Here is a 23,751-nt window from a genome sequence, read left to right as displayed (position 1 = left end):
ACTGGGCACAGTATCCACGAATGGGTAAAAGAAAGCTACAATAAGATTTATGAGTACTGCACAGTTGAATAAAATATTACTCCATAATGACATGTAACTGCTCATCCAAAATAGTACTGGTTGACCTACAATAAAAAAATACATCATTAAATCTTTGATAAAAGTTGAAATGAGTAATGAGCTTACATTAAAAAATTAACAAGATATCATACCCCTAAGTTTCTTCTGCCATTTCATTTCATTGAACATATCTTCAGTTCTCTCGAAGAAGTCAGAAACTTTTGATCCCTGATCATCCCGTTCTGTGGTATGTAAAACTTTAATCTTCGTATCCAAAGTAATAAGCTCACAGATTTCTGGAATTGGGAATACGATCTGTTCCAAGGTTCTGTCGTTTCTAACAATCTGAAAGATTTATTCGAGAATATGTTATTATATTAGCAAATAATGCAATGTGTAGACATAATATACGCATATGTGTCATACTTCGATTTGAGCTGTATGAGTCGCATAATATTGAAGAGCTTTATTAATCTTCGGGTCCGCATTATTTTGTTCGGATGGCTTCAACATCGACGATAATTCTTTGTTATGTTGTGCTAATTGATGACATAAAATATAAATATTGTGGCCAACCTGAAAGACAATTAAATTCATGTTAAAATACTCTTTTTTATTTATACATACAATAACTATCTTTTAAAAATTATTACTTCTTTTGGTGACACTCCGTCTTCTCCATCGGTAGATGAATCATCGACATCGCCATCATCGTCCAACGATTCCTGATGAAATGCTCGACACGCAACATCTACTAACTGCTTGGGATTCATATTATATAGAATTCTTTCTGCGTTCTCGCTGTCACCTCTACTTTCCATTATAGCTAGCAACAATTTACTAGCATTATTTTTCAATTCTAACACTAAATCCATTCGGGTCTTTCCCAAAGGATTAATATCATTCAGAATCAACGCAGTTATTATGTCTAATCCATTAGATTCGTGAGTAGCAATACAGTTCTGGTTATCATGACATGGTCCCTGGCAATACTCAGTCAACGTCTCCAACGTTTGATTAATTAATGCAACGTTGTGCTCATTAATATATAATCCTAACAACCCCAATCCTCCAGTAGTTGAGCCACAAATGCAGTCTAAGAACATAAGTGTCTCAGATACTAGATTGAAATTCGTCTTGTTATTCTGATTGCGAAGGAAGTTCTACAACAGAAACAAATATCATTAAATAAACAATTAATATACAGCTAAAGTGTATATCAAAGCCGCCACACACGATCTGTCACGAACACAGTTGAACCCGCTCACTATAGTGAAGTTACGACTGCACAAGCAAAAGGGACGACAAGACGGATAGTGTGTGCGATGGCCTTTATAGATGGGTTACCCTCGGTTAGTCGACAACTCATTTCGCCGACACAGCTTTCATCGACGATTTGACCGTGTTAGTGTCGGTCAAACCGTGTCGATGAAGACATTTGTCGACGATTTGACCGTGTAGATAAAAACATAGTGTCGAAGAAAGTTTCTGTCGGTCAAATCGTCGATGAAAACACAGTGTCGGCGAAATGAACCCTTATAGATTCCAGCATTACCTGTAAATCGCGATTATGATTCTCGCACAGCAATTGCAGAAACCGTAAAATTGGTTGCATTACTAGTACTTTTGTGCTTAATTGACCTTCGTCTCTTTCTGCACCCGCTCCAGTACGGTGCCTCTCCAATTTCTCGGCAATCATATCCTCCAATGCACTTCCCAGTGCTGCATTGGTGGTTGCATCCTCACCCGGAGCCAGATTGCGAACATTTGCGAAAGCTTGTACTGTAGACGATGCAGCCTGATTTAATTCTTCCCGCAACTCGTCTGTTATTACGATTCCGTTAGGTTTCGCTACATAGAAAGAAGATATCAATGTAAACAGATATTAATGCAAATAATTGAAATACCATTCTATTATACCTGATGTACGTTTCTTTGAGATTTTCTCGATTTCCTTACTCTGCTCCTTGTCCTCGTGAGCCTTAGCTGCTATGTCAGACGTGTTCACTGTTACAGTAGACTTAATCTCTTGTTGGGAGTCCTTCATTTTGTCATAAAACACCTAAAAAATTGTGGTGACAATATGGAGTGATTAATGAATGATTGCCAATGTGATTGTCAGTCCAAAACTTGCAATATATTTCTTACAATTAGATTCGTTCAATAGAGCATGATTTATTGTTAGTTGTTTTAAAGTTGCAAATTAATTTCGTACGCGACTTTCAACTTATAAATGAAGCTGCTGAGATCTTTTTAGAGACCCAAATTTACCTTGAAAAATGACTGGCTTAAATCATCGCCCATTAATTTATTAAACACACTCTTTTGTATGATAGGATTTCCACCTTCTAATAAGGCGATACCAAGTTCTATAGCTTCCACAAATATGCTTGGAGAATGGACACTTTTGATTACTAATTCGACCACCAAGTCTGATGCACCCTCTCGATCAAGATGACTTTGTATTTCATGTAATGTCCTCCCTGCGCGGCTCAAAAGTTTGGCTACAAAGAATTAAAAATTTCATAAATAAGTACGATGTAATTGCACATGAATAATTTGTTAGATTTCTGTTTATACCCCCTGGTCCATGTGTGACTGGAGCAGCGTGGGAGACTCCAATTTCTACATTCTCCGGCTTTTGTATGAACGTTTTCCCAAAGTAGCGAGCCAAAAGATTGTGTCTCAGTACATCTCCCTGAGGAAAAGGAAATAGAAGGTACATTAGTTTAGTGAAATATGGCTTGATTACCTGCGATGTACCAATACATCGTGCAGAATTGAATAAAAATCCAGTATGTTCCAAAGGGTATCGCCGTGCACCATTTGCAATATATCATAAAAACGTTTACCTAGCCTGTTGTCTAATAATAAAACTAGATAAATTGTGTATTTACATTATCTGTGCACTAAAGTATCAGAGATATTTGTGCGTTTCGTACTGTGTCTATAAAAAATCCTAATCGATTTTGTTTCGATAAAATGCAATACTAACACTAATTTCTCAGAGCAATCGGAATCGTATAAAAAATATTTTACTCGTTTTTTAAGAAATATGCACAACACTAAAGATTCAGGTATTTGAGAACTTTTGGGTAGAGTACAAATAGTTAAAATGTACATCATTACAAAATGAAAAGGATTAATTAGGTGCATGAGAGCAGCAAAATTACTAAAATATTTCGTAGAAAACGATCTACATATATTATATGTGTGGCAATATATACAGCTATTGGTAAAGTAAAAGTGAAGATATTATTCACAAAACGAATTGTGTGAATAATTTTGTTTAATATGTAATGATTTTATGTGAATAATCAGCACTGCTGCTCTCATTCTATTTAACATACTCCTAAAACGATGTAATTTCTAACAGTAAGGTATCTAATGACGTATTGGTACACCCTATCTGTAAAAGAAGTGTATAATACATATTTAAATATAATAAATTGTCTTATTTCTATTTCTAAACTCTATGCCCATACTGAGATGTACTTAGAAAGAGATATTTTACACTACATGAACTGGTATGCTATAAATCTATAAATTTTGATTCACGATAAGTTGAACATTTTTCAACTTATTCAAACATTCACTTAACCATCTATCCCAATCGTCCACATTCTAAAAAAAACTCAATACTGTTTCAACAAATGAGTCTCCTATCGTAAATCAGAATTACTTCAAGTATATAAAATCTAATATCTATTCTAAAAAGTAACAAGAGAAGATAAGTTAAAAAGCAGAGCACGAACTTAGTGAATGTAAGAAAATTGTTCAAGCACATGCAGACGGAACTTACACAACGTACATTATTTTTGTACTTATACAGATTTCATTGATTGTATCATATAATGTAATAAAGTCAGTTCTTTACAAGCAGTAGCAAATAATAAAAGTGTGTATTCAAATATGCATATTTCGTACAATAGAAAAATATAAATATGTACCGTGGTTTCAATAGTAAAACACACTGACAATCTTTTTATTTATTAGCCGGACATCCTATGCGTGTGCATACACACTTGTGACAATTAAAGATGTTCAATATTGAAGAGTTTATAAATATACAGTGCAAATTGTAAGGAACGACACATTCGGTATTCGTGATGAATTAAAAAATGTAAAAAATTTATATGAAGTTGCAATCTTGTAAAAAAATGGAAAACATTATTACTTTTCTTCATAATTTGTTATTACATAGACTGGCTTATTCAATGACATAAGAATATTCGGGATTCCCGAGAATATTTGAGAATCCCGAAATTTTCGAGAACCCGACGCGTCTCGACCCGTCCCTCCCACACCTCTAGCACTGTCTCGCCAGGGTTGATCTCAAAGTGCAAGGAATGAAATGTATTATATTTCCGTGTGTGTTTCTTGTAATTCGCACTGTATACGTACAATAAATAACGCTAGAGTGATGGTGAGACAAACTCTCAGAAATAGAAATCAAATTGGTATTGCCAATTTATATACGTTGTGCCCACAAATTACCGTTGTTATCTACTTTTAATTTTTACCCGCTCTTGCTGAGTCATATGACGAGTCTCAGACTCGTCGACACAGTCTGTTCCGACTTGTGGCTCGGTCTGCTGTTCTGTTTCTTCTTCTGCCGAGACACCTTCGCTCTTCGTTTGCAGCATGAAAACATCTTTACCTACATATCTATTCTACGAAACCTACTCACCCACTGTTTATTTAACTCTATGGCGTAATTCAGAAAAGCTTAATTGCGTCTTATCGCATTTGCAGTCTCTATATTGCCAACTAAAGAAACTTTTATATGTATGTAATATTGTGTACTGATCATCTAAAGTGCCGTGAAACATATGGGCATTTAGCTTTTCGGCAAACATGTAAAATACAAGTGGAAATGGAAACACAAATTTTCATAGACTTTTAGGTTCAACAAGAACTTGAAACGGTAACATGTTCAACCAATAATACATGGTGCGGTGCTAATTAACGGCGTCGAATCCTCATCGTATAGGACATGCTCTAGAAACTATGAATAGTGTAGAATTCATTAAAATGCAATTCATTTTTTGATACCAGTGATCTGTCTTCGACGTGACCCAACCACGTAGATCTTGACTCGTTTGCATAAATAAATATTGATATTATCGTAAAATATGCCTTAATTATAATTCTTCTTATCAGCGTGTTACAGCTATTACAAAGTCTACACAAGACTATAACAATTAGAATAATATAATTGTAATACATATAAAACTGTACATTGAATAGCAAAGATTACATTTACATTCATAATTGCGCGCATAATCTTTACCTTGGAAATGTTACTTCAATAAGCAACAAGCATTAAGCATGTCTGGAAGATTCGTCACCATTAATTAATAACTACAATATTTCTTGAGAAACAACTGAATGCCCTTTTCCACATTATCGTGTCTTTCTGTATGATAATGATTATTGTAGCTCATGCAAAACACAATTCTGTGAAACTCACTTTTTCCCCGTATTCAGGATCTATGGCCATCATTTCTCTGAGAGTCCTCAACACCTTGACACATAATTTCTCCTCTTTCTCTTCGAGTAATTTTTCTGTATGCTTGATTAATCTAAAACAGAAATCAAAATAACAAAAAAAGAATATATAAGTTGATCCATAGGAAAAGATTACCTTCGGATAAAGCCGCCATTTTCGCATCTTTTTCTAGCATCGGTTGCTGCTGGAAACAATAATTCTGGTCGATAGAGAATGTCCACTAATAAAGATAATTCTGACTGCACCAATGGCTTCAATTGCTCTTCCAGTAATGACACTATATCTTGTAAACCTTCTATAATACTTCGGTCCAAACGCATTAGCTAAATAAATATTAATTATCCTATGTTAATGTCATATATATATGTACATAATCGCTGCTTCTAATGTGCAAAAATCACTTTCTTCTAATACAGGTCGCTAACCCCTTAATTCGATACTCCGGATGTTTCATTTTGCAAAGTGCATAATTAAATATGCTACTTGAAACTTTACAGTGTCACAAAGCAGTACAAACTTAAAATACCTTTTAAGTGATCCTCATTTAATGATTCTAATAATTTAATAATATTGTACATACGTACATAATACTAATACGTTACCCTGTTTCAGTAATAACAAATATTGTGGTTTTAGGTAAATCTACACTACATATTATCCTTCACCAATTCCACTGTTCAATAAATGTTTAATTTATTTCGGATCTCTAATTTCTAATTTGCGCTTTTTAAGACAATCTATATTTTTCTTAGATAGAATTTTTTTTTAAAATTGTATTTGGCAGAAACAAACTTTACACATCCATATCCGGCACACAAAAATTTATAAAAAAAACATCTTTGAAAATTAGAAACCCATATTTGTATTGAACAGTGTTATTAGCTTTAAAGCACTAATATTGTTAAGCTGTACCAAACTAGCAAGATGCTAAATTCTAATGAGTGACTTTTACCTCATCCTTAGTATCCTCATCAATTAAGTCACTCTAAATATTTGAAGATTGAATCTATTACAAATTAATTAAATATTTTTCGCGAAAATAACAGTATTTGGAAGCTTAAATAATTTCTAAATAGTGTATATTATTACCTGGCTTTGAGTGCGTTCTATTTTCGGTTGTTTAGCAGCTTGAAGCCATTTGCTTGTTTGTCTACTGAGCATTGCTGCTTTATTAAACATAGAAGCAACCTGGCTTTCCAAATCAGTTGGTATGGCTATGCCTCTGCCTTTGGCTTTTAAAAAAAAAACAATAAATTTTAATGAAAGAAAAAGGAAAATTTGTTTAAGGTCGGAATAATATTCTACTAAGTTCTAATAAGGATTAATATAGTATTAAAATAATATTGACTCACCCACATCAGACAATGTCCTTATACAATTTTCCACATTGAATCTTTGTCCAGCATTTAACCATGCACATTGCGATACTTTAAAACCTGCATGTAGCAGCTGGACGAATATAGGTTGTCGCGTCTGTTATAAAAAAAACCCAAATTTCTGTTAATTTGTTACAGAACAATCAAACATCTAAAATATGAGAGCAATGTAGGAAAATGTATACATTATTATACTCCTATAATTTATATTATTTACATATGTTTGTATTTTCTTGTGTAAATCAAGCCTTTAAACGTAAAGCCCTATCTGTAGTAATCCAAAGTACATCAAATATATGCATTCATTTTAATGTATTAAAGAATTTAGTATTAGTTGTGTTATTTTTGTTTCTGCATTCACGATAACACACTCATTGCCAAGCAGTCTCACTAAGGAGACTTGTAAATATCGACTCATAGATTCATGCTGCGGAAAATATATAGAATAGAAAAGTTTTAAAAGCACGTAAATTAGACAACATTTTTAGTATATAGAACAAAAGAACACTTGTTAGTATTTTTAATAATTTAAATAATAGACTGACAATTTATTCAATAAGGACAGTGAATGTGTTAGTATAATTCTATAATAATACAGATTATATATTATTTGTACTTATAAACCATTAACCAGAACTATAAAAGTATATGCTTCTCCTTTAGAATTTTTCTTGCTTCATGCTACTGTACTTGACATATTCATGTTATTATTGTATTATACAGACATGTATGTACAAGAAACGTTTTATATTGACAAGTTACATATATTCTAACAGAAAATATACAGGGTGTTCGATTTGATGTTTCGCACGCAATTATTTCCCAAACTATAGCTCGTTGTAAAAAATATTTCAAGTAAAGCTTACTCTGTTTCGGAGGAGACATCTTATGGTGGTCATAAATCTTTTCTAGGTGGAATTTTACTTAGCTAAACGGAAGCACGTGCACCTAGATAAAATTTGTGACCACCATAAGATGTTTTCCCAGTAACAGAGTAAGTTTTATTTGGAATATTTTTTACAACGAGCTAGTTTAGAAAGTAACTGCGTGCGAAACTTCAAAAGGAACACTCTGTATACTAGGTAAGACGGAAATCAAAGTACGACCTGAATAGAAATGATTCTATTAGGTTGTCGCATATGAAATGTCCAATTTTTAGAATATCATATTCATTTCGAATTTTCTTCGATTTCCACCCTACTTTGTGTACAATGCCAAAAATCTATTCTCCAATCTGAAATTTCACGACTAATGTCATTCTCTAGCATCATGTCCCCATGTATCGTGTTAGTATAATTGTGTATTTACAAGTGCTCAATACCGGTTGAGCATTTTTAACTGGATACTCACATAGCCAGTAAGATTATTATCAGTAATCCGGTCACTCTCCTTGATGCTCCAATATAGTCTAGCCTCGTGCAGATGTTTCTATTAGTAAATCAACCCACCACCATATAGACCCAGCACCCAGACCCAGTAAACCAATGTTGATGAGTCAAAGAAGGCCAGGTGTAGCATGCCAAAAACACAGAACATGCCGCTGATGCAATCACCAATTACCAAGCACACATCAATAATTATATTACCGTGATAGTGGTAATCAATTTATCAATACACTCTGGCCTACCATATTATAATAGGCAAAATAAAGAAAAAAATAAATAAAAATAAAATATATCACTAAAACAAGAACAGAAGAAGTGAACGTACTTAAATAAAAGCTAATGGCTTTACGTGTTCGTGATATGTACTTGGTTTCAAAGAAAAATCAAATTAATGTGTTCATCATGCAAAGCAAGAAATCATCAGATTAAATAATCAGAATGTCTGCATAGATTTCGCGCGAAATTAAGTAATGTGTCAATTGTGTTGCGTATGCTTACAACATATCAATTTATTTAGTTGTACTCATATTTTTATAGAATAAGTGCCTGAAAGTACGTTTATATGGTACCATATTATAATTATACTTATGATCTACTATAGTACAGGTCACATGTCTTTACCTAAGCTTGTCTTTATACGAGTACGGAATTCAAGTTTCTTACATTAGGTAAAACTAGCAGTTTCAGATTTGTAATCTACTAATTACCTCCATTTCGATGAACTTCAGTTTTTTTTCAATGAAACACAATAATTATTTCAGTTCAAATTATTCGATTTCATATGAATAAAATTATAGGAACCACCACAAAGGGATAGAAGCACCTTTACTATAAGAATCTATAGTTATATTTCTCCAGAAGAGAAATCAATTTTTCTGAATTTAGTGTATGTATATTCTCGTGCAAAATTGAGAAATTATCGGAAGCTTAAAACATTAAGCCACAGTTTCTAATTGTATATACTAATTAAAGATACACGTTTTTTTCACAGAATGAACAGCAAAACATGATGTTATGTGAAAATACGAACAGTTGTGCTTTAATTAAGATCACATAAATACATTGAAGAAAATATGACTTTCTTTCAACTCCATAAATATTCACGTATGCATCAGTGTGCTCACATACTCAAAAAAGGTGCCATATATCCACCACACAAATATTAACGTTAATTTGAAAGTTTCTGTTAGAGGCTTGTACTGATTACACCGTAAACTTGGTAGAATGTATGTATTCACGAAAACAGTTTACAGAAACTAAAATTATAAATTTAACATAAAAGAACGTAACAAATAAATACGGTACCTGCACTGTAGTACTCTGATCTGAAAACGGACTGCTAAAGAATGTCGTAATGATATTCATTAGGCAACCTGTCACATAATTTTCCAGAGTGGTATCAGCATGTTCACGATCATGCGTGGCAGTTGCTATTATACCCATGTCTACAATGAAAGATTTTTCAAACAACGACCACATATGATTCGATGTGTAAATTTCTTTCATTTCCACTTCTGTGTCAATGTAGCAATGATTGAGGAAATTTATATATGCTTCTTTTACCTGAAAGATATACAAATTTGAAGAAACTTATTGTTGATAAAAATAGATTGTTGGTCAACGCAAGACTTACTTCTGGTATGCAATCTGGATGCGATACCATAGCAACAATATCATCTAATGGTAAAAGACTATGGCATTTAATTTCTGTGTTCACATTTTTTCCCATCGTACAACAAGCTAATAATTTTACTAATTCCACATGATACCTAAAAAAAAATAATCACATAAATTGTACATACAAGATAGGAGAAATGCTAAATGGATTGAGATGTATGTGTGTCAGTGATACATACTTTAGTAGACTACTTTCATCCATTCTGTGCCTTTCAGACCGCATCATTTCCACAAAATGGTTGAAAGAAGCTCTGTCATTATAAAAGACAAGAACATCTTCACCAGATTGAACCATCTACAATATCGTTATATTTTAAATATACATTGAAGCCTTTGCATACAATCATACGCTTCATTACTCACCTCTTGCATCACCATTTCTTGGCATTTTCTGATGAACTGATTCTCAGCTTTTACTATTGTTTGAAGAAACTTTAAATACTGTACATGTTTTCCATGAGTTTCTATGCAATGCACAAAATGTTGTATAACCTTAGCGCTCACTTCATTACACAAAGTAGAATTATCCTGAAAAATGCTGCACACTGTTTGCGCTTCGCGTATACCAGGATTCAAAAACAAGTCGAGATGCTTGTGCAATAAAACCTGATTCTGTTGATTGCCTAAACAAAAATTCTGTAGAAAATCATGTGCTAATCGCATCAACTCGTTCATTCGAACATCCTCTTTGGTATCGTATGGAACTTGTAGTAAATCTAAGACAACAGTGTGTACTCCGACGTTGCGTAAAAGTCTTTGCTCGTGTTTCCGTGGTTTAAATTGACCACCCACCGCTTGAATGCATAGCTTGTTCATGCGAATTAATATCTGTTGTATTTTTTTATATTCCTCAGCTTGGTCCGTGTGTAACGGAGGACCAATGTCTAAATCTATTGCAGATCCTATAATTGCAAATGTTATTTATTTTTAATGAAGAAATCATTTTTCAATTTCTACCTATGTATTCATTATATTCTTAAGTAAACTTGCCTTTCTTATCGGACGTGGATAGCTGAGGTGGTGTTTTGCGAGGTGTAGCTCCATCATCTTCTTCTTCCTTGCTTTTCTTCTTCTTCTTACCTCCATGTTCTTCTGCTGCTTTAGACTTGTACACCCAAAGTTCCGATTTTTCAACAGACTGTCGTAGAACATCTAAATCCGATTTGATTTGTTTGTAAGACTCAACATCGCTATCGGACACCAATAGTTGCACCTATTTAGAAAGAAAATATCCTCTAGAATATTTGTATTAATGTTAGAGCTGTGCAAGAACACGAATCTTCATTTCTGTTTTACTTGTAGTATCGAAGATGATATAACGTACTTGTTTAAATGCCTGCAAGACTTCTTGTCTTTGACTGAAATGCCTGAAAAGCAGATGTAATGCGCCAGAAACTAATGGAGGATAGTCGTGCATCGCCAAATGAAGCAAAACACGTAAAAATGTCCTGCCACCTTGACCATCCAAGTCTAGCGCTACACACTCCTCACTAAAATGCATCATTTATGAAAAATATTTGTCTAACATTTAAATAAAAACGTCGAATGATGTGTTACCTGCTTCCGAATATACCCTCTGCTTGGGTCCCAATTAGTTCCAAATCGATGGTTTTTTGACCAGGACTCGAATCGCTAGAAGCTTTTTCTGTTTCGTCGAATTCTTGCTTGAAAATGCTTAATAAACAGGAAATTCTGTAGTCCAATCGAACGTCAAGAATGAATTGTAAGATTTCAATTATCTTCAGCTTTGTGTCCATCACCAGTGGATATTCTTTCTGTGAAAGTGGTTTTGGTCTTGGAGATGTACTTCCCCCTAGTACTTGCCCAGCTGAACCCAATGTCAGACTTGTCATTACTGCTCCCATATCTCCAATACATCTCAGTACTCCACCCTCAGCTATTAAAAGCATATCTTTTACTAAGTTTTTAATATACAGTCGAGGACACAAAATTAAGTAGACACCATTTAAAAACTAATAGCTTCCTTCAAACGGGATCAAACGACTTGGGTTCTTTAAAACTTTCATTATGGGAACAGATACAAAAGTTAAAAATCTCGTGACCTTTATTTTTTTCTTAGCAATTTCGGACAATGTTAATTTTTGCTTAATCTTTTTCATACATTACCTAGTAAACTAATCCTTCTAACATCTTAAAAAAGTTCGTCGTTTGGTCCACCTTGAAAAAAGTTATTAGTTTTTAACGGTGTCCACTTAATTTTGTCCCAACTGTATCTTATAAGAATTATATTAGAAGTAATCTCATTATATAATATTATACATATCAAAGTACTTATAGATATGCATTTAAACAGGATCCAATTAAAGGTATGGACGTTAAATGGAATTTCGAAAAAATTATATTGAAAGTACCCAGTCAGCCAGGCCTGCCTCGAGTAGATATCGAGCACAGCCTGCAATTGTACGATGCCAGCAGATGACGAGCATTACGCTGTCAGAACGCGCTCGAAGCTGAGGATACTCGGAATCTGCTCGATTTTGGATAGCGCACCCTGCCAGCATAAAGCAATATTTATTTGGAGGCAGAAGTATGCTTTATGCTGGCAGGGTGTGCCGGCACAAGTTGCGGGCAGATGTTCTACCCTCAAAGAGGACAGCACGGTCCCACTAATGTGGCAAATGGCGTTATACAGGGCACTAATATTAGTGCGACGCAGAATCAGATTTGATGGCAGGCCTGCCCGAACATCTGCCCGCTCTTTCTGCCAGCAGAAAGCGATACTTCTGCGGACACATATGCCCGTCCAAAATCGAGCATTTTGCTTACTGGGTACACAAAAACTAGCAAAATATCTACATATATGTACTAACAAATGTGGAATGTAGAACACGTAAGGAGGAAGGTAACCATGCAGTTAATAAAATTCATATGATCCAATCGACGTTGTGTGAAAATGGTCTTTTTATCATTAATGAATTGTTCAACTTGGTTACAAATTTAAGACGATTACTTAAGGAACCTGAAATTGCTATTAATTTGTAGTTATGCATTACCTGTTTCCTGAGAATCCGTAGACTCAGCTTTAGAAGTTTGTAGAAGAAATCAGTTAATTACATTTATATGTGCATACTTTGGTACATGTATTTGTATCATTGGGTATACTATTCTACAAAGTTAATTGTGCGTAAATACTACATGGACTATATTAATAGCACCTTTGAATGGGTATATTTATGAACGAAATTATAATATGCTATCCGGTTGTATGTACAAAACACGGTGTGTTGAAAGAATTAGTGTATGTACAAGAAGATGTTATGATTGTAAATGACCAACTTACAGTCAATCTCACCGGTTGGAATTTTTCTGTCCGGAGTGTCATTTTCTGAAATGCAATCCAAAATGCTTAGCAACGTTTTAGTTAGTCTCAACAGGTCACTGAAGCTGTAGAATCCAAAGTAAATTAGATCGCGTGCCAGTTTGACTACCTGAAATTAATTTAGAAATTTGAGTAAATAAGTTTCTTGGTGAGCACTATATGCCTTAGATATTGAATTTAATCTTCTTACTTCAAACGTAAGTTTATTCTGTTCTTGGTCAGCAAACGACCACATTTTTGCAACTACATTGCATAAATAATCTTCCACGAACATTATAGTGGCACTAAATTTAGCACGAACGAGTCCTTTATTTTGATCCCGCATTCTGTTCGCGTCATAGCTGAAATTTTCATATACATTAAATAAATCTTTGTTAACACGTATAATTATTCCACGCGTTATATTTTTACATACTCGTTAATGCTCATTTTCGAAGGAATTTCAGACCACAGGCGTGCATACTTCACAGGAGTTACTTGTTCTTGAGGATCTCTATCGACGTGCAGATGTAACATGAGTCGACAGAACGATGCTCGCAGCTCGTATGGCACTGTTTCATCTTCCATGCATCTAAATATTTTAATTAGAAGTTTCGTTTGTGTTTCAGCACGAAAGCAGACAGTTCAGAGGTAAAACGTATTCAACTTACTTCAATATAAGACCAATATCTAAATGCGGTGATAAATTATTCAAAGCTAAATACTGTCTGTTCAGGCACATATTGCTAAAGAGATTTAACTGGTGTCTATAATAGTCTAATATTGCTATGTCTTGGACACTGCCTAATTTTGCTCCCCGTGATAACTCATTCAAAGACATTGACTTCTGTAAATTGCATCACCAACATTAAAAAATTCAAACAAATTTTACAAATGCACGCATTCTGGCATTTGAACGATACACATATAGATGCTAACCGTTGCGTTCTTCCATAAAAGAAATACTTCCAGTTCCTCTACAACAGTGATTCGTGGTTCACCGTTCTCTTGTTTCTCGTCAAGTTCCTCCACCTCAACCTGAGTTTTCATCATCCTAGAAAATTGATTATACATCAACATGTATCAACGAAACAAGCATCGTTCAGAAAATTGCTTCACCTTACCTAGTTTCTAGTAATATATCTTTATTCTTTTCACTTAACACGCTCTTGCAAATTAACTCCTGAGTCACGGCTATCGCCTTCTTATTAGAAATACATAAGTCTGACAAGTAATCTAAAAATCTTGATTCCCAATTATGCATATTCTTTCGAACAAGACCGACAAACGTTTCAATTTCTGCAGCCGTAATATGCTTCTCTAACAATTTTCTATTATTGTGTAAGAGTGCAGTGATGGTGTCCTCTGCTAGGATGTCGTATCCAATTTGTTTTTGCATGAAGGCAAAGTGTTTCGCAATATATTCCTATGTTGTAAGAGCTGCATTAATACGATGCAAATTGAAATATATATATGTATGTCTATCATTAAAACAAAATACCTGGTTCTTCCTGTAATCTTGTTGTGAGAGTCTTAAAATTCGGTAACACAAACGAAACATATACTTATATGGTGCATGCCTAGGATCATTCAGTTCCTCTATTCTAAGAAATGGTCCCTCGCCCTCTGCAGACTCTAGGAACGGAGCCTGTGAATAATAATTTTTACAATACACGAATTAAAGACTGAAAGTGTCAGTAAAGAGCATAGAGGTGTGCAAGAACCCGAAAATGTCGAGTACCCGATGGTCGGGAAGGGTCGGGCCGGCATCGGATCGTGAACTCGTCCGGGCCCTGAATAAAATTCTCTACCCGCCCCGAGTCCACATTTTTGGGTCTCTCACACCTCTAGTTAAAAAAGAACGCCTAATACCTGAAGTATTTTAAACAATTGACCGAGTATATATTGTTCTCTGAGTAACTTCTGTCGATCTCTTACTGCATTAGTAACAACTAACTCTAAAGCTTCAGACTTATTCTGCTCGTTCTCTAGTCCAGCTATGAAGTACACTATATCCTGCAGTAAACTAGTTACAGCTCGTCTTTCGTTGTGGGAAATCGTGCCTATTTCCAATTTACCACTTATTCCAGCTAAAACCTTACAGGCGTCGTTCGCGAAATCAAGATCTCGCACTTCGACAGGCGATACAGACCTCAGAGCAAATGCTTCCTTGTCCTCTTTGCTAATTGCACAACCCACCTGACAAAAAAAATTATATTTCAGATGTTTCAGTATTGTAATAATATCCAGTTGATCAAAAAGTTTCATGAAGAATACCTTTGACATAACAGGTTTTTCATCGTCTTTATCGATGGGTACACTTGTTGAATGGACCCAGGTATTTGTACATATATGGTGTAACCTGACGAAAGATGACTGAGGTACCAAACTATCGCCCCTCGTTAACGTTGTAGGGTCTAATTCAAATAAGGAGCTGATTTCATTACTGTGCGGGACTGACACCAGTCTGTACACTGATCCTGGGGGATCTATAAAAGCAAATAAAAGTACATTATACTTGATATATTAAATATACACGACTATAATTTAACGAAGCTTGTAGAGTCCCTAGAGGAATTCACTGCAGCAATAAAAACAATTCCACCCGTCTTACCACGTTTGCCTGTTGTGGTTTCGCGTGGTTCGTCAGTGTCTATCTCAGCAGCTAAGTATTGACCTGTTGCTAAATGCTTAAATCTAAAAAGAGAATTCCAGTGACCAGCACCTCCTCTGCACGGATCATGTTGCACTACCTGTAGAGAAAAATAATCATCAATCAAATACAAAACGAGAATATTCGGAATTCCCGAGCGTATTAGATTCCCAAAATTTTCCAGAACCTGTCTGGTCTTCTCCTTTTGGGAAATATGATTATAAAATTGTTCAGCTGTTCTCACCTCGACTTCCCACAAAGCTTTGCTGCTCGTAGCCGCAGTGGCACTAGTTCTACCAGTGGTCCTCAGGAACACGTGCTGCTTCTTCTTGTACTCGTCCATCGTAAGAAATTTCTCCTGTTCAGCATGGAACAACCGAACCACGTCTCCACCCTTCAGGATTTCCTCCTGATTCTCCCTGTGCTCCATGAACAGCGTCACCTTCCACGACGTCGCCGTATTCACGACGTTTACCTCCTTGCAACCTGGGTTGTCGCTCAGTTCATAATTGGCCGCAACGTGTATACCTTGCCTGCCAGCGTTCACGGGTTCCAGAATCACTTTATCGCCGACAACAACGTTATCGCCGTCACTACGCAGCTTGTAAAACGGCATGATGTACAGCCAGGAACCCTCGTTCCCGTTTGCATCCAGGTAGACCCTCATCGCGTTCTTCTCGAGGAGCGCCGGCAGCCTCTTATTGACCGTCAAGAACTTGTTGGACTTAAGGTGCAACAGCTGAAACAGGGTACATGAGATGAAGCACTTTAACACTGTTTTAACAAAGAATAACACGGATATCTACAAGAGGCAGCTCATTAGCCCTACTTAAGGTGTGAACCACAGTGTTAACGTAAACTTCAGGAGTTCTGGACTCTTTCGAGTAACGGCGATGCACGAGGTAGCAAAAATCAGATTAGAATAATAACGAAGTCGTCTGACGTCAACTGGCAGTGTGTTCGGAAAATGTATTAACTTTTAAATATACCATAATTCAGTGACAAAGTGGGATCTAACGAGGTAGCCTGATATTCAGGCGAAGTCGCCCCCGGTAGGCATGATTGGATCATGTTAATTAGACGACTAATGGCGTTCTCAGCCTCTTCCGTTTCAAGGGAGCTTCACCTTTCGCTTCTGCAGAACACATACAACCGAGTATCACTCGGCGGTAACGTCATTCCCCTCTTGTTGACAATAATGGCACCGCCGATCCGATTAATAATTCGATTATATACTTAAAACAATATGAAATTAAAGGGAACGGCCTCGCGAGGGATGAACATCTCTGTTTACAAGCGGAACCGAGCCGCGGCGACGCGACGCCTTCCGCGGCAGCTTAGCGACCTCGATATCAGAGAGGAAGTAGATTCTCATAATTGACGATCGCTTATCGTGGCGGTTCGCATTGCTTTTGCGATAGATGCTAGACCACGAGGAAATTAGACCCATCTGGCGAACCTAATTGTAATAATACACGCCGTTACGGAAACCGTTTTCCGTTCGACTAAAAAAAAAAACTGCAGCAAATAGTATGCACAACGTACGCTACGGTGTCTAAATGGAATCGTTGTTCGAGGTCTCATGGAAACCTAAATGCGACCTAACTAAAGGAGACTATATTTTAAGCTGAATTAAAAATAAATTATAATAGTCCATACTGTGTATGCTGGTTATACTGTCAGTGAACTACAGTTTACGATGTCCTTTCGTGTTTACAATGTGCCCTGTGTGTTCTTATTTCTCTTCGAAGCCAAAAATGTTTTTTACCTAGGTTTTCCCATCGCGCAAAAAAGGGTTAAACGTAGTTTGTGTAAAAGCCTGTATCCTTGATGTACAAAGCTTAAATGACCTTCTCGGGCGTGAAGCACAAGGTAAATTAATTTACTTCGCGTAACTGGGGCAATGTAAAAATATAGTAAAATGTTAGAAAAACAAGAGGATCTTACCTGAACGACGTTGCCGTAGGAGACCACGCTGCCCAGCAATTTCTTATTTTCAGTCTCATTTTGCTTCTTTTCTATTTCGGCGGCGTGCTGGAAAGTTTATAGCATTTTCAGGGACAAAGGAAGAAATTGAATATAAGAGAGAACCTTTTCTGCTGAATAGGTACGTTGTATTTAATTGGTCAAACTTGTAACGAGACTGCGGATATTATGCGTTTATGAGAAAATTGAAGCATATTGTTTTATTACGAATATGTTTGAAGGAAAAAATCAAATTCTACTTAACTCCTGTTCCTCCAAATGGATACAGAACATTTTTCTATTGCATAAAGCTCCGCGTCCCGGTATAATTAATTGTCAGTTGTAATTATAAGCAAAACTAGCTTACGTGAAGTCTTTTGAGAAGCACAGCATCTGTACCGCTCGCGCTTTGCTTTGCGGCCTTCCAAAACTGCTTTTGGGCAGAATAACGGTTCATGGGACATATTTTGAAGAGGCAATCTAAAAACGACAATAAAGGCCAATCTCCCATTAATAGTTGAAAACGCAAGCTAAATAAATTTCAAGAAAATGTCCAAGAAACAATTACTTTTACTTAGATATTTAAACATGAAGCACATCTAAAAACCGACGCTTATTGACTATAATTGATGTAGAAACTACCTCTGAACTTCTTTGGCGGATTTGATAAGTCTCCAGCTTCGGGACAAACCACGCATCTGTCGTCCACCAAACTACAAACAGAAACAGAAAATAGTTCAATTATTTGTACTTCTTATAGCTAACAGATATATTGTAGCTGTACAATCTCGTGAAATGTAAAATATCACACTCTTCTAAGTATTTTTAAAAAGTCCTCGTCCGCAATGGGTTAAGTGAAATTCAGCGTGACCAAAGCTTTTACACCATTGTCACAGGAAAATCGTCGATTTTTGCACGAACAATGGATAGAATATTCGGGGAAACAATCGTCGCATAAATCTGCAGGTCCAGGTGAAACGAAAGCGACGTGCAAATCGATATTGGGGCAGGCCGAGTCTTGCCCGGGGGCTGTAAAGCGACACAGCAGCGGGGGGAGCTTTCATCTTTCAAAAATATGAGAACTCTTTGGGGTTGATCCCCCGCGGGTTCGCAGTATACTTTGCGACCCGGTGTCTTATTCCCGATACCAGGGTCCGACTCCGAATATAATAAATTGCAGTGTAAATAAGGTACGGTAATGCAACTTCCTAAGTCAAAAAACTTTTCCGCCGTAAATGCTGATATACGGTGTCAAGAGGTAGTTAAAATTCGCTGCCAACGTGGAAATAGTAGACACGCTGGCAGAAAGGAACAGGGGGAGGCATGGTCTAATTAACCCGCGTTGCGTGAAATAACAGGCTACGTAAGAGTTCACGTTTCCGTAAGGCTCGATGAATTATATCACTGGGTAAATCAAGAAAACTCGATGAATGTTTATTCAGGAATTTTATCGTCGATCCTCTTGATTTTTCAGAGGTATAAGGGGGAAGAAACCCGACTCAAGTAACTATAGGGAATTGTGCTAAGAACTTCATCGAGTTTTCTTGATTTACCCAGTGATAATTCATCGAGCCTTACGAAAACGTGAACTTAGATTCTAGTTCTTTGCTAGTTTTGCCACGTGACTATCCTTCCCCCGTAAGTTCAACGTGAAAACCCGAAGAACTTGACTAACTCTTACCTCGACAATGTACATATGTCACAAGTTTCGACACTCCGAAGTCATAACTAGTGGAGCACACTTTGCCGGTGGAGATATTTCTTACATCTTGGTCGCGTATGTTTCCGAGGGGATATCCCTCGCGACGGAAGATTTTTTACGAATCTATTGTTATACATAGTAAGGTTTATAGTGCATTCCGCAAACTACAGTTTCCAAGTTCCAGTTCTCTTTGGTATCGAATATTGGAGAATTTGTACGAAGTTCTTCGGACTTCCAGACAGTAATTTATAATAGCTTTGGATCTTTGTCCAATATGGTCTACCAAATTGTTTGCATTAATAGCAAATGTTTCACAGTTTTCGAAAATGACAGAAGTTAGATGTTCGAGTTCCTAAATAAACATTTCATAAATTCGAATATTTTCGAAACGGCACTATTTTCTAGCGTGTATTTACCTTTATACGTCACGAGTCATCAAAGCATGTTTCCCAGCGAACAATTTCCTACAATAAATATGATCGAACGAATTTCGTGTTGATTCGCGAAATTTGAATCGTCTATCGTTTCACAAAGTCGTATTATCAAATCTAAATATAGGATGCAGCACACACGTGTTCTAATAGGTACAACGCGGGAAAAGGATCGATTTATTGGTGAAAGGATCTTCATCAAATAAAACGCCGATTTTCTATTAACGCTAACAATATGAACATACATTATCATTAACTCTACATACGTAGAAAGCGTGGCTTTCCGTGCCGTCAGTTGTGCTGAACGTTAATGTCTAGGAATCGGTTCGAGCACAGGCTGGACGCATAATCGAGCATTATTTTCCGCCGATAAAAGCCCGTTTCAAAGCTGAAGAGAAGCGATGGAACTCTATTGATCGCGGAATATCACGGTGTTAACGTCTACCAGAAACAGAGTGGTGTACAACTGTGATTGATCGGCAGGACGATAAGATAGCTACAGAATATATCATTCGATTAAAAAATAACGAAGCAAGTACCTGAACCCGAAAGCTTGTCGGTGAGCGATGAGTCTTTTTTTTAAATTAATTAATTTATCCACTAAAATTTATACAGACATATGTTTACAAAGTCGAATACTCATGAATAGACGTAGATATAAGTACATTATGGGGAAATCTGTTCGCAGTTGTTACTACCATAATTACAGAGTGTGGTAAATACGATGAAAGTTTTGTTCGGAGCAAATACACAAGCTTCATTATATTATTACGTTTTAATTACCATGAATCAAAAGGGTCTTACGCTTATATTCCGAAGAGAATTTAATTAAAATTTATTGACTATATATAAATTTGTTTGTGCTTTATTTAAGTGCCCGGGCCTACCCGCCTTTTCCCTGCAACTTTTCACCGCCACCAACTGTCCGTAAGTACCCACATCGTTTGTTGTCGGTCACTAATACAAAGTTCACTAACAAGATTACGTTTAGGCTTCTCGTCCGCGCGCGTAAGCTCGTTCAACTAGTTCGAGAGTCGGTGCGTGCACCGGCGCATGACCGTCAGCTTTTTCTTCGCGACAGGCAAAAATCTGCTAACTAAATTTTCCATTATTTGTCATCGAAATTTAATTCCGGTCGTATTTTGAAGAAGATGGAAGCTAAGCTTTTTTAAACGTCCTACTACATATACCGAAAATTTGAAAAGTCAACAATCCTAAAAATAAAATATGGTATTGTATATTGTAACTTGCGTTATTTTCGTAGATTATTCGATACCTAATTTTTGCATTTCCAAATAATCACTTATGAATAATTGAGTTATCTATCTTAAATTAGTTTATAATTAATTCTTATAATTCATGTTATATTTCATCGTTAACTTCTGTTAACAATTTTATGGCGGAAGGTGTTGTATACCAACGATAAGACTTTCTCTAATATTAGTAATCACTAGAGTGCGGATCTTTATGCACGTAAAATATGCACGAAAAATATGATCAGAATATCAGAACTAATATAAAAAAATATGAAACAGTTATTCTTTAATTAACAATTTATTCATATGGAAACACCATAATTTGCGTTACAATAAATTGCTAGTAATTTTTCCATGTTTGTGACACTTAGTTGTTGCCGGTTGTCAGTTAATAGTGATTTTTACGCTGACTTATACGCTGAAAAAGTACACCCCAACAAAAACATCCTATAAACAGGAGTTCCTACGGCCGTAAAAAGTTGTGAAATCAAACAAAATACGGCCAAGTTCGTTAGCTTAGAAATACCTCTTGCAATACTGAAAAAAGCGTTTGTAAAAATTAGTTTAAAAGAACGCTATTTAATTTTAAATAACGCTCTTAGAGAAAACGGAATGCAATATCTTGAACGCATTATTGGTTAATGGTCCCACATTCATCTTTGTTCCCTCTCTCTCAGACACTCAACTTACGAGTTCGTTTAGCTCTATTCACAGTCGCTGGTGACAAACGAAAAATAGTCTTTCACAAAACTATCAAGCAAAGACGAACCACCTGCGACAAAATTAAAAATAGGAGCTTCAGCTCCTGAAGCAGAACACTATTTTAAAACGAAATCGTGACTCGCTGGTGACAAGGAAATTTACAAGTATCTGCAGATTGCAAATTTTTCTATAGAACTTGCCACTACAGTCTCTTGATATTGCGTCATCGTGTTTTTATCTGTTTGGACAGCTACATCGAGGACGGCTGGGTACCGGCAAGTGAAATACACGAGCCATCCATAAATTGATACAATCGGAACATCAATCTCCCATCGAGGTAATGATATTGAAAGGTATATAACAGAGAATTGTAGTAGTGGCGATAAAACAACCACTGTCGATTATAAAGATTATTTTCACGGATTCCTGTTCAGCAAAATTAAATTTTTTTAAATCTGAGATGTCTTTAATACACCCCTTTCACTGTTCTAACATTTTATGGACAACGGACGGACGTGTAATGTTTCACTGCAAATTTTTAAACGAAGAATTATGGAAAATAAGAACATTTTTCTTTCAATAATGCATGTTCAACTGATACTCTTTTTTTTTGCTTCTGGGAAACTCATATACACAATTACCTTTAATGTTCGTTACTTTTCTATCAAAGTATTACGATGTCCCATATTACGCGATGTTCAGTATTACCGGCAGATACCCTATAGCGGCAAAAAACCTTGGAGTTCCGAAGTTTCAGCCATTACGCTTCATCGATTAAAAAAGTTCTGCGGTTTTTTCCATTTTTGCAAATTCTACTTTAACATTTTGAGGGCCTCCTTTGAACATCGCACGCGTTAGAGAAGGATTTAAAAAGTTTCGATTTTTTTTAATCGGCCACCGTCGTCGTTTCCTCTTTTAAATCCAATTACTGCTTTAAGAGAGAATGTTAACGTGACATGTGTGTCTTTTAGACTTCTTTGCAAATGTGATCTAAAAATTCAGTTTTAAAATTACGGTAGTACAAACAGCACTTTGAATATATACAGTCTCGTTTGTCTTGTGTTGTAAAATACATTCTGGCACGATTATGGTTCCGAGGATAGTAACACATATGCTGAAGACATGCGCGAAATTTCAATTCCGTTGGTAGAGTGGTTTCTAAAATATTGTAACAATAATATGCGAAAAACGCGTTCAAACTTTAAATTCCCTTATCGCCAGCCATTAAAACCCGCCACGCTAAACGATGTATAATTTCGTTATTATCATATGTTTTAAATGCTGCACTTACGGTACATGCGAAAAAATATCGATTTTCGGACCTATTACGCTAGAATACCCGCTTAAACAGAAATAGCGTATCGTTCTACGGTTCTGAAGCGGCAGGGGTTACAGACCGTTGCGTTCCAATTGCCAAACGTTCTGCAAAGCCTGATGACCACAGAAGTCATTTGGCCGATATTGAAAAGCCAATATTGTTGTTTCCAGTGTCAGAGCCTCGCGGATACACCCCTGGAACCATGATTTCACGGGACCGTGTGCTCTGTTCCTGTTGATCGATTAGGGCGGAAGCAGGTCAATTCCAGCTTCGTGACGACGCCATCCAAATTAGATGAGCCTGTGCCTCCGCGAAAATTGAACCGCTTAAATAATTCGATAAGTGTCAAGGTCGGTCAGTCGATCATGAAAGCGCGAAACGCGTCGAAGACAACG

The 23,751-nt window shown here is 36.2% G+C and overlaps 1 protein-coding gene across 11 annotated transcripts in view; it reads right to left on the bottom strand.

Moving 5' to 3' along the window:
* Nucleotides 1-23,751, bottom strand: part of LOC143221992 (inositol 1,4,5-trisphosphate receptor-like) — a 58,456-nt gene that overhangs the window by 5,346 nt on the left and 29,359 nt on the right. For 2 of the 11 annotated variants that reach the window (XM_076447766.1, XM_076447774.1), the window contains 37 exons: nt 18,590-18,660; nt 18,315-18,427; nt 17,930-18,016; nt 16,227-16,721; nt 15,944-16,082; nt 15,607-15,818; nt 15,202-15,528; nt 14,831-14,977; nt 14,454-14,755; nt 14,269-14,383; nt 14,001-14,176; nt 13,766-13,921; nt 13,541-13,691; nt 13,312-13,459; nt 13,025-13,051; nt 11,568-11,907; nt 11,335-11,500; nt 11,001-11,223; nt 10,374-10,912; nt 10,190-10,305; nt 9,967-10,102; nt 9,639-9,896; nt 8,299-8,376; nt 6,925-7,045; nt 6,662-6,804; nt 6,525-6,557; nt 5,708-5,895; nt 5,534-5,645; nt 4,584-4,691; nt 2,641-2,758; nt 2,332-2,564; nt 1,981-2,122; nt 1,616-1,911; nt 714-1,223; nt 487-636; nt 213-405; nt 3-125 (listed from right to left, as the gene is read on the bottom strand). In XM_076447766.1, the coding sequence (XP_076303881.1) occupies nt 3-125; nt 213-405; nt 487-636; nt 714-1,223; nt 1,616-1,911; nt 1,981-2,122; nt 2,332-2,564; nt 2,641-2,758; nt 4,584-4,691; nt 5,534-5,645; nt 5,708-5,895; nt 6,525-6,557; nt 6,662-6,804; nt 6,925-7,045; nt 8,299-8,376; nt 9,639-9,896; nt 9,967-10,102; nt 10,190-10,305; nt 10,374-10,912; nt 11,001-11,223; nt 11,335-11,500; nt 11,568-11,907; nt 13,025-13,051; nt 13,312-13,459; nt 13,541-13,691; nt 13,766-13,921; nt 14,001-14,176; nt 14,269-14,383; nt 14,454-14,755; nt 14,831-14,977; nt 15,202-15,528; nt 15,607-15,818; nt 15,944-16,082; nt 16,227-16,721; nt 17,930-18,016; nt 18,315-18,427; nt 18,590-18,660 (6,992 nt within the window). Of the gene's footprint in view, nt 1-2; nt 126-212; nt 406-486; nt 637-713; nt 1,224-1,615; nt 1,912-1,980; nt 2,123-2,331; nt 2,565-2,640; nt 2,759-4,583; nt 4,692-5,533; nt 5,646-5,707; nt 5,896-6,524; nt 6,558-6,661; nt 6,805-6,924; nt 7,046-8,298; nt 8,377-9,638; nt 9,897-9,966; nt 10,103-10,189; nt 10,306-10,373; nt 10,913-11,000; nt 11,224-11,334; nt 11,501-11,567; nt 11,908-13,024; nt 13,052-13,311; nt 13,460-13,540; nt 13,692-13,765; nt 13,922-14,000; nt 14,177-14,268; nt 14,384-14,453; nt 14,756-14,830; nt 14,978-15,201; nt 15,529-15,606; nt 15,819-15,943; nt 16,722-17,929; nt 18,017-18,314; nt 18,428-18,589; nt 18,661-23,751 lie in introns of all 11 variants that reach the window. The other 9 variants (XM_076447767.1, XM_076447770.1, XM_076447771.1 and 6 more) reach the window with 9 other exon arrangements.

The sequence above is a fragment of the Lasioglossum baleicum genome, chromosome 3, assembly GCF_051020765.1.
Source record: "Lasioglossum baleicum chromosome 3, iyLasBale1, whole genome shotgun sequence".
Classification (NCBI taxonomy): Eukaryota; Metazoa; Arthropoda; class Insecta; order Hymenoptera; family Halictidae; genus Lasioglossum; species Lasioglossum baleicum.
This window is presented reverse-complemented; position numbering and strand designations above follow the sequence as displayed.